This window comes from Sinocyclocheilus rhinocerous, unplaced genomic scaffold (assembly GCF_001515625.1).
Source record: "Sinocyclocheilus rhinocerous isolate Xijiao unplaced genomic scaffold, SAMN03320098_v1.1 scaffold85, whole genome shotgun sequence".
Lineage (NCBI taxonomy): Eukaryota > Metazoa > Chordata > Actinopteri > Cypriniformes > Cyprinidae > Sinocyclocheilus > Sinocyclocheilus rhinocerous.
Window position 1 is genome coordinate 2,464,236 of NW_015649998.1, and position 18,165 is coordinate 2,482,400.

The window sequence follows — 18,165 nt, forward strand, 5'->3', positions numbered from 1 at the left end:
GATTAGACCGTTAGCATCTCGCTCAAAAATGACCAAAGAGTTTCTATATGATATTACACAGTGCCTGAAAATAGTCCCCAGCTAGGTAATAGGAAAAATATCTAAACTCTTTGGTCATTTTTGAGCGAGATGCTAACGGTCTAATCAGATTCAATGATCCATGCTGAACTGCAGCTAAAAGTGCTACCGCCAGACCCGGAGATTGGCTAAATGGATTCGAAAATGTTAAAACTCAACTGTTTAACTCTAGGGGAGTTGGAAAATGAGCCTATTTTCAAAAATAGTGGCGTATTCCTTTAAGGGTGGGCCGTGGGGATGAATGATGACAGAAGGAATAGCACGCTAGCGTGCAAAAGAAGGCTACCTGTCCACCCCACTTACGCACTTGACGTGATTTGTGAGTCAGCTGCGAAGAACCTGCGCAGCTTGTGTAGAAAAAACCCTGAACAGGTGTAGTAAAAGACCGATGCAGCTGGGATTTGCTTGTGAAGCAAACAGCTCAGCTGGGGATTGGATTTCTGAACAAAAATCTGTCCAACTTGAACATTGCCAAGCATTAATCTATTAAAAAATAATAATTGGTCCACATGCTCTCCTTTTTTTTTTGTGCCTTGGTGCTGCGCTCCAACTGTTATAAGTATATTTGCACTGTGAAATCTTGGAACATGAACTTGGTGAAGCCATATTTCATGAGGTCTTTCAACTGTTTCAATTATTCACTTTCTAGTTAGTGAGGGGAAGCAAATTTGTGATGTCACTGTTACAAGAATAATCTGCATGTATAACAAGCGATGACAAGGACGACAGATGGCACGCACAATGCTTAAATATCTTGTCAGATGTTTACAGGCTTGATTGAAGTCTTTTTGATGTGATGTTGGGATGCTAGTGAACATCCCACAGATTTGCAAATAGATTTTGAAATAAGCAGAAAGCTGCATCAAATTTCCATTGAGCTGGCTGAAGATAAGACCACAAGTCTTACATTAAAGGTACAAAAATGACTTCTTTTGAGTGGGTTTACTAATGCATTCAAGCATGCAAATTGTATATTAGCCAAATGAGCAAACTAAGAAACAGTTATTGAGTTATCTTATGTCTATGTGAAAGTTTACAAATAAAGGATAATGTACAATCAGCTGGACACTGCAAAATAAATTAATACATACGTAGTCTTGAAATATATTTGAGTTTAAATTATTTCATTATTTTACCAGGAGCTTATATGATCTTCAAGCTTTCTCTAAGAAAAAAACAAAAAACAAGACGAACACTGATTCTTAAGTCCTCTGAAGTCATTTTCAATACAGTCAAAAACAGACGCAAGACTGCACCAGTTGCACTTGAAACAAGAAAGCAGCGCTACCTAGTGATGGGAAGATCATAATAATTTCACTGATTGGATCTTAAATCTCGATCATCAAAATTGAACAAGTCTTTATTCAAAGTCTTTTTGTGAATGTTCATTTGAGGAGAGTTTAATTTAAATGTTAGACCTATGAAGTGGGTAGTTCACCCCATAATACATATTCTGTCATCATTCACTCACCCTCCACTTGTTCCAAACCTGTATGAGTTTCTTTCTTCAGTTGAACACAAAATATATTTTGAAGAATTTTGGTGAGCAAACATTTGACGGCAACCATTGACTTTTCCAACTTAAGGGTGAGTAAATGATGACCTTTAACCAGTTCAGATCTTTTAATATATTCTACATTAGAAAATCATTACAATGCAGCCAGAAAGTCAGAAATTCACCTCCCAATTCCCTACTACTTTTTTGGATCAAAGTCATTCATTCATGAACAAAAGGATGTTGCACATGTGCGATCACACACACACACACACACTAAAGTTGTATAAAATATTCAACCAAAATAAACAAATTGTTTATGAACAACCCACTGCTAGTGACGCTTTCAGTTCCCCGGATATACATATCAGAATATTATATCAGAGTGCTGAATGTTGCAATTGACCAAAAGTAAGTATTCCAGAGAGCCATGCAATAAGGGAAAAATAAACAGCCCTGAGCATAAATGTTCACAGGTAAATGCCAGTTTTAAGGAAGCGTTTTAAAGGCATATTAGTCAATGAAAATATCCAGGGAAACTAGGCTGACGCTGTAGGTAAACACTATGTATACATCTGCATATTTGCATAGACGATTGGGGCTCCCTAAAGTAATTGAGTTAGGTTTTTCCACAGGCAACCCTGATTTGAATAACCGGCACCAAACTCACTGTATGGGTAATGCAGCGTTCTCATTTGTAAGAAAAACACAAAGTTGATTTTTTTTTGCTTGTCTTTAGGGAATGTGGGGGAGAGTTGAATGAGTGTGCTGAATAGAATGATTATTTTCTTAATTAACTTTTTGTTATGACAGGAGCTGGATTGGGAGCTCCATATCTAAATCATCTCATTTACATCCGCCTCTTCACACATTAACATATAAAAAAGATTCCTGTTTCGATGAGAAAGTTTGGATTCCACCCTCACAGTACCATCATAGTCTGATTGACCTGATAGGCAGGAATCCCCTGAGTCTTTGCGAACACAAAGGAAGGCCGTCAACGCAGCTGGCTCACAAGTTTGATTTCAATAAAAAACATATGGGTTTCAAAGATAAACAAAATGATTTCTTTCATGGCATGGTGTTTGTTTAAGACCACCATTGTGCTAATGCCTTAGCAAAAAATAAAAATAAAAACTACATTATCTAATTTTGCATATTATTCCAACAGCCTTAGGATTTCTTTCACTTTATCCCACAGGCACCATTGGTCATTCAAAATCAATTTAAAAAAAAAATGAAAATATATATAAAATATAAATTATGTATATAAAAGCTTAAGCTTAAAGGACAACTGGCCAAAAACATCCAGGTTCAGCAATTGTTTTGATGTACTGTGAATAGTGTTGTTTTTCCAAACCGTGTTTTTCACTGACATGCTAATATGACTATATGGTCATACAACACTTTCAACAGCCATTGCATTAACAACATGGACAAATACACAAATCTCTGGCATTACAATTCAGCCAATGCACATGTTAATGCATTTGAAAGCAGCAGTATTAATCAACAATTTAATAAAACACACACAAGGTGCAGGTGTTATGCACTGTATACCATTTCAGATACAAATAGATGGGCAAAAATATAAATACAAATATAGATTTCACTTATTTCATAGGAACTTCATTCAAAGTGGAATGTGAAGCACAAGGGAAAGATATGATCAGTGTTGGGGGTAACACATTACAAGTAATGTGAGTTACGTAATCAGATTACTATTATTATTTCAAGTAACTAGTAAAGTAACACATTACTTTTTAATTTATAAGAGAATATCTGAGTTACTTTTTCAAATAAGTAACGCAAGTTACTTTCCCCCCCCCCCAATTTATTGATTGACAGCTCTCCTGTCCCCATGTTGAGAGAAATTTCCAGAGAAATAAGCAATGTTAACTAGTGACACGGACCGTGTCCATAGTGTCATTGTGTCGCCTGCCAATGACGTCATAACCCCTCGATTTCCAGTTTTGTTTTGTAGAAAACATGGAAACACCAAAGACGCTTTAATATGTTGTGCGTTTTAATAGACCGGTGACGACTGCACAGAGTAGCATTATAACAGAACTTTCAAATGTATCTAGTATGATAAAATGGCGCTGCTTTTTTTTCCCACATACACACGACCGGAAGGAGCGGAAGTGGTCGACTGTGGCATAATAAAAGCTCCGCTGCTTTCAAGCCGCGTCCCATTCTATTAACCAATGTCTTTGCTTCTGACCTTTGATTATCCAGTTCAACCATACTAATAAGCAAAAATTACTCTAGACAAACATTTGTGTGTCTTTTTTTATTGCTGAAATTTCTTCTACCGTACGGACGTAAATTTACTTTCCCTTCAGCCTGAGGCTTATTCATTTCACTTTTGGTGTGAAAAGGCTTTTATATTTGCCAAAAATAGAACTTTTTTATTTTAAAAACAAACAAGCAAGCCCTGTCCAGATTTAAAAAGTAACGCAACAGTAACATAACACATTACTTTCCATAAAAAGTAACTAAGTAATGTAATTAGTTACTTTTTTATGGAGTAACACAATATTGTAATGCATTACTTTTAAAGGTAACTTTCCCCAACACTGGATATGATTATAAATTCATAATTAGCCATAATTGGTCTTTTCAACCATAAAGTGTAATGCAACAACAACAATTATAATTCTTCCATTGATTTTTTTTTTTCAAGAAAGTGTAACATGCGGATTCTTTAAAAACATTCAACACAAATCCGTCATACTTGTGTACATTTTCCTCAAGTGGAAGCACGTTTTTTCTGTGTGTGTGTGTTGAATTCTTACCACAGCGTGGAGCTCTCTCTCTATCTAGCTGATTGTTCTCCTTTGCCAATAAGCAGTGGAAAGAGGCTCAGATGGATGTTCCTCATTTAAAAACACAGCTGGATTGCAGTCGCCTCCTGGACCACTGCTCTGAGACCAGAGTCTTTCACTCACAGCTGCTGAAAGACCTCTAAAATATTACAAGGCTAACCTTAAAAATTCAGGTGCATGGGATTTTGTCTTCACCGGCATGGGAATAAAACTATTGAACTAACCCCTTGTGTTGCAACTTTCAGCCCATTTACAAAACATTCAGAGATTTCTTCCCAAAATGAAGGACTTGGGCGTTAACGACCGTGTTCTTCATGGCTGCAGCTCTTTGGTTATTATGCATATTTGCATATTTTAGTGCTCCTGTGTTAGCTCTGTGGGAGATACAATGATGTAAACAAAGCCCGTTGGCTTCAGGATATCCTCCTCAACCATCCACAGAGGCTTTTGTTCATGTAATCCTCTTTGCTCTCAGCTGTTACAAAACAAGGGACCACAATCAGGTCTCATTGCGACTAGCATGTGTAGGTCTACAACAAAGGAGACACCTTAAAAAGGGACCATCCTTCTTGCTCTGTATATCCAAGTATACATAATAATTATAAATGATTACCCCATTTGTTTCCCCTGAAATAATTCAAATGAATGTTAATTATTTATACTAATCAAGCACCCTATCATCAATTACAAGGAGATCTCACTTCCATTTGCACTTGCAAAAGTTTTGTTTTCATAATGTCTGCACAACAGCTTATTAAATTCTCTAGCGTAAATGTAATTGTTCTTCGGGGTTTCAATTTTGCAAGTACTTATTTTTCATTATTTAAAAGTAGGAGTCCCCCTTCAACCTAGGTAATAAAAAGTGCCCCATATTCTGTTAATAGTGATACATGGTCTTAGTCATTTATTTTTAGGGTGGTCTGATGCACATAACTTATTGTTCTGACAAATCCAATTTTGAGAGAAGTATTTTACTGTAAATACGTTCTGACTGCTGACGGACTGCTGATCTCTCAGATGATAACTTACTCAACTGCATGGGGACCGACGTATAGTTTCCAGTAACTTTCCATGACTGGATATACCTGCACAACCAGAAACCATCTGCTTTGGGAACAAATAATGCATGGTTTACACTATAACTCATTTGTTTCCTAATACATGACAGACAGTCTCACGCGAAATGATGCTCAGCAACTACAGGTGGCTATGAAACTATACACAATAGTGCATCTGATATTATCAAAAGGGGAGTGGCTAGAAAAAACGGTGTATGATTTAATTTGAAACTTTTTTCCCTCAGAAATTGCTAATAAATGGGTTGGACTTTATTTTACAGTACATGCACTTACATGTACTTACGGCGTACTTACCTAAGAAAGTAGGTTAGTTTTAGGGGTAGGTTCAGGGTTAGTAGTACCTAGTTATTACCTATTGTAATTACTATAAAAACTACATAGTATGCACATGCGGAACAGGACTGTAATTAAGTGCTATGTTACAAATAATTACAAAGAAACTGCAAGTAGCTGATTAAATTCAATTATTTTTTTATGTTGAATACAAACAAGAATGCACATTTAAACAATTTCCTTCACTGTTGATTCCCTAAAAACCTATTGGCAATGCTATACATGTTACCAACAACTGTTATTCAGGTGCTTACATAATAACTAAAAATCCCTTAATATTTATTATTAGGCCTTTGGAAGAAGCAGTATAAGAAGTTGCAATGAATAAAATACATATACTGTAAGACTTCAAAAAGAAATAGATATTCAAATATATTATACATGGGTTTTAGTCATCTCAGCCACTAGTAAGCAAACATTGCATAACCTACTGTAGATACATCACCGATTACCGAAGAAGCACAGTAAAAACATGATACACTACTTGAGAATGGACACTAGTACAGGATAAGGAGAAGTAGAGGATGACTCAAAAAGTTCACACAGAACACACTATTTATTAAAGTTGTAGTGCCAAGAAGTTAGACTGATCAGGTTAAAGGGGGAAGGTTTCATTTTCAAACACTTTGAAGACTTGCAGCTCTGGTATATAACACAGGGATCAAATTACAGCAATTAATTTGCATTATCACAAGGTTGTCTAAAGGGGGAATCATTATCTATGAGAGCCTTTGATCAGAGTAGAAGTTTATCAACAACCAGTCAGCCACTTATAGAACTTTCTGACCATGTGTAAGCAACTCTTACAGTAAAGTAAACTGACTGTATAATTACCATAGTACTGCAGATAATGATGATAATGATAAAAATAATGAAACTTCACATTTGAAAAAAAGAAAATGTAAAAACTATATAGGCTATGTAGAAAATAGGAAGACTGATAAATGATTTCATGTTAGCGAAATAGCTAACGATTCAGTAAACAAGTAACACAGAGTAAAAGTAAAATAAAGGATGTCTGTTGTTTTTATTAAAGGGTTAGTTCACCCAAAAATGAAAATTATGTCATTAATTACTCACCCTCATGTCGTTCCAAACCCGTAAGACCTTCGTTCGTCTTTGGAACACAAATTAAGATATTTTTGATGGAATCTGAGAGCTCTCTGACCCTCAATAGACGGCAAGGATATTACCACGATCAACGTCCAGAAACGTAGCAAGGACATCGGTAAAATAGTCCATGTGACATCAGGGGTTCAACCGTAATTTTACGAAGCTACGAGAATACTTTTTGTGTGCAAAGAAAACAATAATAACATAATTTATTCAACAATTCTTCTCCCCAAGTTACCGTCTTCCGCCATTTTGGAGAGTACCCCAGAACGTAATCAATGTAATCAGCGTTGTTTACGTTCAGTAGACAGCGCGCACATGCTGAATGTAAAAAACACTGACTACATTGATTACAGAATTTTCATTTTTGGGTGAACTAACCCTTTAAAAACTGTACAATAACATGTAGCCTACATAGCCTATTTGAATATCTGTTACAATTGCTTGAAATATTTTTATTTAATTATGAAAACATCTTAGAGCAGTCATTTTGGATTTAGTTTGAAGCTGTATCGGTCAATTTCAAGGGCAGACATCAACACATTATCTAGTCTGCACAGAGCATTGACTAAAAATCTAAAAGTCTGCTTCACTTGTTACCTCCTCCCACCCACTTTTCTAAGCGCTTACTTTTAGGCAAAAAGTTTAGGTCAATTAGAGCAAAAAACACCAGCTGTGTAGCTAATCCGGTCCACAGAGTCTGTTCTCTTTTCTCAGTTTTTGCACCATCCCTAATTTTATCCATGACAACTTTCAAAGAAATGTCATAAACATTAATTTCTCTGGTGTGTTAAAAAAAAATCCAACTAGTTAAATTTCTTGCCAATGCTAGAAAAGTTTATTGTTAACAAAGACAAGGGACAAGGGAAGACACAAGAGACTATCCATATTAGTAGACAACGATTTTAGTGACAATAAATGCAAAGAATGATTCCAAGACATCATCTAGAGACATCTGATGCTGTCTAATGGGAATGATCACTTAATATTTTAATGAACTGGACTTTTGCCCAAACAGTTTTGATGAATATGTAGCTCTCAACATTCCAGACAGTCGGAAGTTTCTTTGCTCACAGAGTGTTCCTTCAAATAAAGGCCTCAGGCAAATATGCAAATTCACCTGTCAAAGCCAATGTCGTTGTAGCGTCAACGTCCTTCAGTGCTCAAAAATATAGAAAAAAAAACAAAACTGATATATGATAAAAAAAATTATTGACTTTATTAGGGAGGTTAAATAACACGGGTAGTTAACTTTTCATGTAGGCTATAGCTTAAACAAGTCAATCTTGTTCTGTTCTGTAGATCAATTATTATAAGTAGTAATGCAAAAAGAAAATGCAATTAATATTGAACTGATATACAGTATATAGTTGGATTGCAAACAAAGATAAGATAAAGTTTCACATCATTGGTGTAGGAATATAAAGCATTTAAAAAGTAAATAAACGCGTTTGGATTAGTTTTTGTGGAAGTAGCAGTGGCAACATAGTCAGGTGCTACAGACAAAATGCTTTAGGATTATGACATTGTACAACCCACAGCACATGACCGACTTAAACATTTCCATTGAGTATCTTATCTAGTCTCAATCTGTAAACCCGTCATCATTCTTATTCAAACATCATTCACAGCGGAAGTGTCGTTTTTCAGGGTGTTTTTTTTTTCTTACACATGACTTCGTTGATATCTGTGTACATAAAAGATTCCAACAGTTTTACAGAAAGTATTTATATTAAATATTTTTAAGCAGCAATCTCTTAACTGCAATTTGATATTAATTTCATATCAAGTGACTTTAAACTTAACAACATATATACTCACGCATCTGGCATGCCTCTTGTGTGGTTCATGTTTGGGTGTCTAGAGAGAATATTCTCATCCTCATCCTCAGGAACCTAAAAATAAACAACACAAATTCTATTATTTATAAATCTTTTGACATAGAAATCCTCAAATTTATCAGTTCTGTTTAACTTAATACCATGTAGTTAATCTAAAAACACTTTTCTTACCTCCCAGTAAACTTCATCATCAAAGCAGTTGGCGTCTGCTGGGTCTCCCCAGATTGGCAGCTTTAATATCCCACCTGGAAAATTACACAGCATAAAATGCCAGCTCTAATGCATATTTATAAAAACACCTAAAGTAGTTTACCTGTTTAACTTTATTTGCACTCACCAACCAAAGCTCCACCTACAAGGCCAAATGCTATTGCTACAAAAAGACCAGCTGCCTGGTAACCACCCTGAATGTTGACTGTCCTGTTAGCAACGGCTTCCTTGAAGTTGAAAGTGTTAATCAACCTGAACAGAAACCACGGTATGACACGTCACACAATAGTTTGCTTTCATTTTATATACTGCAACAGTACAAACAGAAGCCAACGGTGACTGTGTGTGTATAAATAAATATATATATATATATATATATATAAATGTACCCTTCTTGTCCATAAACTGATACACTGGCAGAAGCTGCAGTAATTGCTCCAGCGATACCACCTATAACTCCAGGCATTGCATGTAGGTTATGTATTCCACAAGTGTCTTGTATCTTGAGAGTTTTTTCCATAAAAGGCTAATAAGGGGGGAAAAAATATATAATAATAAGAAAGTGATTTTGGTTACAAAAATTCTAATACAATCTTCAATTTAGACTTCAAATTAGTTTGGACATTTAAAAAAATGTATGACAATTAACAACAGTGCATAATAAAGTACATTTAAATCCATTTCACTTAGATTGTCAATAAATAATATGCGTATTGTACTTCAACATGCTATTTTGAACATTTTCAGTACTATAAAATACAGCAAAACTCACAGTCAGAAAGAGATATCCAAATGTGGAAATAATGCCCGAGCAGAACCCCACTATCAAAGAGCCGTAAGGGGTAATCATGAACTCTGAAGCTGTTCCCATTGCAACACCACCAGCCAAGGTAGCATTCTGAATATGTACCTAAATAATGTCAAGAAATTCTAAGGGTTATTTTATCAATGAAAAATTAAAGATAAACTCAGATTTTCAACCATAGATTTGGTTACCATGTCGAGTTTTCCATGTTTCTGTGAGATACTTGAAATCGCAAAGGTAGTGAGAACTGAGGCAGCAAGTGCGAGGTAGGTATTTATAACAGCTCCATGATCTGCAATAGCAGAATTAAAACTGGGCCAGTACATCCAAAGAAAGAGAGTGCCTGTTAAAGGAAGAGGGACAACAAATAGGAATAATTCTGAACATTTTGATAACCTATACAACAGGAAAAGGTCCCTGAAGCGAAGGGAACTTTTGATCTTATTTTCTTCCAAAACACTAAATTAGCAACAAATAGCAACCCAGAACTTTTCATCATTGCCAAAAGGGTGAAATTTGATTCAAACTCTAAATGAATATATATTTTTAAAACGTTGCACATGTAGCTATTGAGAATTTTTTAAGTAAATGTGGTTTGACTGACAGAGGGGGAAAATGCAGAATTTATATTTATATTATTTATTTAGGGGAGCTTTTGTTGTACCCTGCTTGATGCAATGAAATAAAGCTGATAGAGACGTTCTTTCACTATACTCACCAATCATTGCAAACACATCAGAGTGGTAAACGGATCCTTGTAAATGCCTGCTTTGCGATAGCATTGGTCGATATAAGACCCACGATATGGTCAAACCATAATATGCTCCAAAAGTGTGGATGACCATGGAACCACCAGGATCTTTTGCCTATGCAAGTATGAAATAATAAAAAATGACAAATTCCTTCTCTTATGTTGGTAAGACAATAAGTGGATTTAAACTTACATGTAGGAGTTCAAGAATTATATACTCCTCAACAGCAAACAGGGTGACTCCAAATAGAGTAAGAACCATCAGCTGCACTGGGCTGACTTTTCCAAGGCAAGCGCCGTATGCAATGAGACAGCCGGCCACACAGAAATCTGCATTAATTAGGCTGAATTGAAAAATGACAGTTAAATTCTTCATATACAGATTAAAGGTGTATTTGTTAAGCATCGCTTCAAAAATGGAACATGAAATGTTCCGTATACTGTAGAAAGCATGTCAGTCAAGTGACGCTAGGTAAAAGAGGCCAGAACATGAAGGTGAACATATCAGTGATATTTCATAATGTCGTAATTCATAAAGTAGAATACAAAAAATCAATTACTTCTCAACCCCAATTTTTATCTTCCCATAATTTTCATCAAGGTAATGAAACCAGCCTTGCATCAGCAGAGCCCATTGAATTCCAAAAGCTGCAATGAGAAAATTGAAGCCAACTCCACCAAAACTATAACGCTTCAGAAAGGTCATTAGAAATCCAAAACCAACAAAGATCATCACATGCACATCCTGAAAACCTACAGGAAAAAAAGAAAGTAGAGAATATTAGTGCTTCAAAATGTATACAATTAAACAATGCTATAGCAGTAAATATAGAATGTTGCAGCAAAACATTCTGGTATGTTAGTTACTTACTTGGATATCTATAGTAAAAGTCATTCTCTAAATTTGTGGAAATATTTTTCCTTCTTCTGTGTTCGATCCAGCGAGTGTCAGACTCCTCATTATAACGGATGAACACACCAAACAGGATAATCATTGCAATCTGCCAGACAAAGCAGACTGCTGGGAGACTGATTCGAATATTGGTGTTTTTGGCCATTTTAAGTCTTGCAGATTTTCCCGAAGAGAAGTTCTGGAGATGATAGTCAAATTCCTTTCTTCGTAATTTGGTCGGTTGCTTTCAATAGGAACATGTGACTCACCTTTTTTCATAAAGTTTTTATAGTGAGGTCTGGAGGTGTGTCATTACATTATGAAGCAGCACCTCCTACAAAGACATACAGTACACATGCACATACTTATAACACACAGTTTGTTGTTAGTTAAGGAAAGACAGTATCTGGGTTCTTATGTAATGATTATGTATTGTGGTGACTTTGCAAAGATGTTCGAACATACATACATGCATAAACACACACACACACACACACACACACACACACACACACACACTTAATGTATTTAGGGTTTTTATTTAGGGTCTTGATAGTTAAGTTATTTGACAATAGAAAATGAAGGATATTTCCACCATAACCATATACTATAACATACTGTATATCATTACTTTGCATGCATATGCAGTGAGGAAAATGATAAAAGGCAGCATTTGTGTAGCCCTTCATTGTTAGTTTATATATATATATATATATATTACACTAAAGGGTCAAGTAACATTTTAGCCAGATCATTAAAACATGCAACATATTTTTTTAGTAGCTATAGGCAGCTCATTATAAGTGTTACTAAAAAATATTTGCCAAAATTTCTGTTTACTTGTTCTCATCATTTCCCTCTTGCATGATGTGTGACTTACTTGTTTGTAGGCATAATATTGTTGTCACTAATGCTCAGAAAAAAAGCCCCTGTTGCATCAAGGCTTATCCGTTCACGTTTAGGTCAAGCATGTACAGTATGTGCAATATTAATATTATGGTATGTGCAATATTCAGGTAACTGTCCTCAAAACAACATGCCAATGTGTCAAACCATCACCATTATTTCTTACCCTGAGTGACTAGATCTTTCTTATGTCAGCTGAAAAATAAAATAAAATAAAGAAATGAAGAAATAAGACACTCAGTAATTAGGAAATATATACTCATCAATAAAAACCACAGCTATAAAATCAACAACAATATTGAGGTTTGATGGGATTCTACCAGTGGCGGCATTTCACAAAACCATAGGGTATGGCGCAGGGGTGGGGGGTGGATGGTTAATAAATATATAAAATAAAATAAAAAATCCCATGGCACACTGAAGCACTGAAATATAGGGGGAAAAAGATAGAAAGGGATTTTTTTCAGTAATTAAACACTGCATCGTCAGAGTTTTTATTGTGGCTTTATCAGACACTTGCATTTAACATTTTATGAAAATCAAGCTCAAATGGAGTTAACAATGTTTTTGACCAGCGAATGACGGAGTGTTTTGTCTGTCATTAGAACAGCTGACTGTATCTGAGGCAGTAAATGCATCGCATTACACTTTCATCAACTAACTTACAGGTTATAATGTTTATTGTAGCTATATGGGCGCTTAGTTCCCTTTCAGTCGGTCACTCTCGACATCACGTCGGATGACCGACGAATTGGGATCTTGCTTAGAGAGACCAATCTACGTAGAGTGTAACTAAACGAGCCAATGCACATTGGCATGCGATTATTGCATCCAGTTGCCGCTGATCACAGCGTTAGTATAAGTAGGCAGCTGGTGCAGTGCATATTCAGCTTTTCGCTTCGGAGCCGAGCGATTGTTTCGTTCTGCTCCTGACTACTGCTTCAGAGAAACTCAACGAGTTCAGCACGCTCTAGGAAGCACTGGTGCTGGCGGTACGGCGCTTCAGCGGCAGTGGTTCTTCCCGTGTCGAGTGGGTTGCACACATCAGCCTGCACTATCCCCTGTTTGTGTTGCAGGCGGCCATCTCCCCTGTGCACTTCAGCACACTAAAAGAGCAATTCTAAAAGAGCAAACTCTAAAAGAGCCTTCACTTTTTAAAGATGCCTTTCCACCCGTGCGTTTCTGGATGCGGTCGTTACCTGGCGCCGGGTGATGGTCACGATCGCTGCCTCACGTGTCTGGGCATTAAACACGCTGAGGTGGCGTTCGCGGATGAGTCATGTTCCCATTGCGGGAGAATGACCGTCGCGGAGTTGCGGACCAGGCTCCGTTTCCTGCAAAGGGGCGGGGTGCCTGTGCCTCTGCCTAGATCTAGGGCTCCCTCTGGCGGCTGCCGGGGGGACGCTACTTCTGGCAGTAGCCGGACTGGTCTTATGGTGAAGGTGAGGAATTCCCCTCCGAGGAACCAACCTCAGAGGGCTCCTCCTTCCACCGGCACTTCGCAGCCAGTGGAGCCAACAAAAGAACAGGCTGGACCCTCTCGTGGTGTACCACTTGTATCCTTCGGTGCTCCCCCCGACGATCGGATGTCGATCGCTACATCGGAGGGTGAGCCAGACCTTTCTGGAGATGATGATCCGGCAGTGCTGCCACCTTCTGGGCGGCCAGCAAAGCCGGATACGGATCCGGAAATGGTGGCTATGCTTGCCCGGGCCGCTGAGAGGATCCTCCACCGCGTCCCGAACCCTCGAGGCTGGACGATTGGTTTCTCGGGGTGGCTCGCGCTGGATCTCAGGGCCCCATCCCAGTGCCTTTCTTCCCAGAGGTGCATGATGAGCTCACTGGGTCATGGACGGCACCTTTCACTGCCAGAAACCGCCCCAGTGGCTCGTCCTCCCTCACCACCCTTGACGGTGGGGCAGCACGGGGGTATACGGAGATCCCGCCGGTGGAGCGGTTGGTTGCGATACAATTGTGTCCAAATACCGCTGCCACCTAGTGGGGCAAGCCGTCGCTCCCCTCCCGGGCCTGTAGGTACTCGTCGGCCCTGACCGGCAGTGCTTATGCGGCCTGCGGAGAAGCTGCCTCTGCCCTACACGCCATGGCGCTGTTGCAGGTTCATCAGGCCAAGGTCACTGCGCGGTCTCTGGGCCGTGCGATGTCCACTATGGTGGTCCAGGAACGCCATCTCTGGCTGTGTCTGGCCGACATGAGGGAGACTGACAAGACTCATTTTTTAATTGCCCCCGTGTCCCAGACCGGCCTCTTCGGTGACACGGTGGAGAACTTCGCCCAGCAGTTCTCCTCCGCACAGAAGCAGACTGAGGCCATCAAACACATCCTGCCCCGGCGTGCAGCTGCTGCCTCCACCCGGCCACCGGTGGCAGCGCCTCAGTCTACTCGTCGCCGAGGGCGGCCCCCTGCCGCCGAACCCACTCCCACACAGCAAATGTAGCAGCCTCCAGCAAAGCAGCGCCGTGGAGCCAGTCGCAGGGCAGCCGCCCTGCCTGTCCAGGCCCCCGCCAAACCTGGTGGCAAGCGGAGGAGCAAGAGGCCCTGAGACGGGCAACCCAGAAATGGAGGGAGCTGCTCTTCGGGAGATGGTGAACGCACCACTCCCTCCCCCGGAGGAGGGCCGGGCAGAGAATCTTTTGTTTCTTTTTTTCCCGCCACTGATTTCACGGCCAGTGGTATCCAAAACCTCGACAAAAGAGCAGTTTCTTCTATCTCTGGGTCCCCAGAGGGGACGGGGAGTTGTGGACGAGCCAGTCTCGGATCACACTCACCCTCCTCTCTCGCCAGTGAGCAGCTGTGGGCGGTTCGAGAGTGCGATCAAACGTACTACTCACGCACCCTCTGCCCGAACGCAGGTAAGTGTTGCGCACACGCTGACCCCGCTTCGGGCCGGCAACGAGACGCCTGGGCCGGGTCCCTGCGTTCCCCCTCACTGCCCCACCGCGGGTACGTCGGTGGCACTTGTACAGTTTCTGGGAGCCTGGCTAGCGCTTCCCAGTCCGTCTCGTTGGTTCAGGGGCGTCCACTTCACTTCAGTGAAGGCAGTAGATGGCCCTGTCTTGCGTGCAGAGATCGCAGTCCTACTGGTGAAGAATGCGATAGAGCCGGTCCCTCCAGCCGATATGAGGACGGGGTTTTGCAGCCCTTACTTCATTATGCCCAAGAAAGGCGGTGGGTTAAGACCAATCTTGGATCTGCACGTCTTGAACCAGGCCCTTCACAAGCTTCCGTTCAAGATGCTCACGCAGAAGCGCATCTTCAGGTGCATCCGTCCCCAAGACTGGTTTGCAGCGATCGACCTGAAGGTGGCGTGCTTCGATGCGTCGATCCTTCCATGCCACAGGCCATTCCTGCGGTTTGCGTTCGAAGGACGGGCATATTAGTACAAGGTCCTGCCCTTCGGGCTGTCCCTGTCACCCCGTGTCTTCACGAAAGCTGCCTGAGAGAACAGGGCATTCGCATTCTCAACTACCTCGATGACTGGCTCATACTAGCTCAGTCTCAGGATCAGTTGTGCGAACACAGGGACTTGGTGCTCTCGCACCTCAGCTGGTTGGGAATTCGGGTCAACTGGGAAAAGAGCAAACTCTCCCCGATGCAGAGGATCACTTTTCTCGGTATGGAGTTGGATTCCGTCAAACAAACAACATGCCTCACACAGGAACATGCTCAGTCGGTGTTGAACTGCTTGAATACGTTCAAGAGCAGGATGGCGGTCCCACTGAAACAGTCTCAGAGGCTACTGGGGCTTATGGCAGCTGCAGCGGCAGTCACGCCGCTGGGGCTGCTTTATATGAGACCGCTTCAGCACTGGCTCCATGGCCGAGTCCCAAGGTGGGCGTGGCAACGCGGCACTCACCGGGTCCGAGTCACACCGGCCTGCCGCCAAACCTTCACCCCGTGGTCAGACCTTGCGTTTCTCCGGGCAGGAGTGCCCCTAGACCAGGTCTCCAGGCATGCTGTGGTTCACACCAGTGTCTGTGCAAGATCAGGGAGGACGAGGAGCATGTCCTGCTCGTGGCGCCTTACTGGCCCACTCGGACTTGGTTCCCGGAACTGATGCTCCTTGTGACAGCCCCTCCTTGGCAGATTCCTCTGAGGAAGGATCTACTGACTCAGAAACGGGGCATCCTGTGGCACCCGCGTCCAGACCTCTGGAAACTTCATAGGGGCGCCTCGCTGATGGATATTTGTAGAGCTGTGGGCTGGGTGACCCTCAACATGTTCGCTAGATTCTATAGCCTTCGTGTGGAGCCGGTATCCTCCTGTGTTCTCACCTCAAACGGGTAGAAGCACTGAGAGGCCCCGGCTTTGGGTCGGCTTGCTAAGACTGCTCCAGAGAGTCCATATCGTAGACCCTGTCGAGTTCCTCCGTCCCCTCGGCAGCCAGACATGGCGGAGCGTCCGGCACCAGGTCCTCACTCGATGAATCCATGAGAACCGGTAGAGGGCTGGGTTCCATATGTAGAGACCTAAGTGGATCCCATATGTGTAAAATCCATGGTATAGCCTCAGAGCCCGTGTTTGACCGGCAGACTTCCTGCTATTTTCCAAGAGGGTTACAATCACCTCTAATCTTCCATATGCACCTAAACGGTTGTCCATATGTGTAAGTGCTTCCGAAACCTCCTTCGGGAAGGATGGGCTTCCGCAACGTTCCTGTCCCAAGTGGTACGGGTACGTTTCCCAGTGTTCTCCAGTCTTACTGAGTGGGTAGTGCCATAGCAGCAGTAGCTGGTCTTCTTGTGGTGAGCCCCAGCCTATGCTAAAAAGAAGGGGTGCAGGAGGTTTCCACAGGACACTGGAAGGGGCAGTATCTGTGGCCCTTTGGTAGGGATCCCAATTCGTCGGTCATCCGACGTGACGTCGAGAGTGACCGACTGAAAGGGAACATCTTGGTTACGTATGTAACCCTCGTTCCTTGAAGAAGGAAAGGAGACGTCACGTCCCGTCGCAACAGCTTCTGTACCACCGCTGAGCGGCCGGGTCACCGGCTCGGCTCCTCAGCGAAAACCTGAATATGCACTTCACCAGCAGCCTACTTATACTCATGCTGTGATCAGCGGCATCTGGATGCAATAATCGCATGCCAATGTGCATTGGTCTCTCTAAGCGAGATCCCAATTCGTCGGTCATCCGAAGTGACATTTCCGTTCCCTCCTTCAGGGAACGAGGGTTACATACGTAACCGAGACGTTGTTTAATACACTTGGCCAAAATCCAACGCTATCTCACGACCAATTTGTATGTGTTTTACGAGGTGGCTAATTCGTATGAATTCGTACGATCTCACTCGTATGATTTTGTACGATTTGTCTACACCCCAGTGACGGGTAGATTTAGGTGAGGGGTTAGGTGTAGGTCAATCGTACAAATTCATACGAATTGTGCAACTCATAAAATACATACAATTTAGCAAAAATCGTATGAATTTGTATGAGTGAGGTCATACGAATTAGTACGAATTAGCCACCTCGTAAAATATGTACGAATTAATATGCACAGGATATTTAAACATACAAAAGTATATTGGCTACAACTAGACGGCAAATTCTAACTCTTCTCCACTCTTCAAACACATACACACACACACACACAGTTGTCAGACTCTGTTCCATATTTCGTGTGTGTCCTGCTCCCCATGTGCCTTCCCATGCCCTTATTTGGTTTGTTTCCTGTTCCTCCCCTGATTAATTAAGTTGATTTCTTCCCAGGTGTTTCCCTTGATGTGTCATTGCTCCCAGGTGTGTCTCGTCATCCCCTCCTCCTGTGTGTGTGTATATAAAGTGTTCCCAGTCCCTAGTTCTCGGTCCGATGTT

The 18,165-nt window shown here is 41.2% G+C and overlaps 1 protein-coding gene across 1 annotated transcript; it reads right to left on the reverse strand.

Annotated features, from left to right (window-relative positions):
• Positions 1-8,743: 8,743 nt before the first annotated feature.
• LOC107711010 (ammonium transporter Rh type C 1-like) lies at positions 8,744-11,606 on the reverse strand. Its single transcript, XM_016515911.1, has 10 exons — positions 11,405-11,606; positions 11,094-11,286; positions 10,727-10,877; positions 10,501-10,648; positions 9,974-10,125; positions 9,750-9,887; positions 9,367-9,503; positions 9,105-9,229; positions 8,939-9,012; positions 8,744-8,821 (listed from the first exon to the last, which is right to left on the reverse strand). The coding sequence occupies exons 1-10, from the start codon at positions 11,589-11,591 to the stop codon at positions 8,744-8,746; spliced, it is 1,383 nt and encodes a 460-aa protein (XP_016371397.1). The 5' UTR covers positions 11,592-11,606.
• Between the last annotated feature and the right edge of the window lie 6,559 nt (positions 11,607-18,165).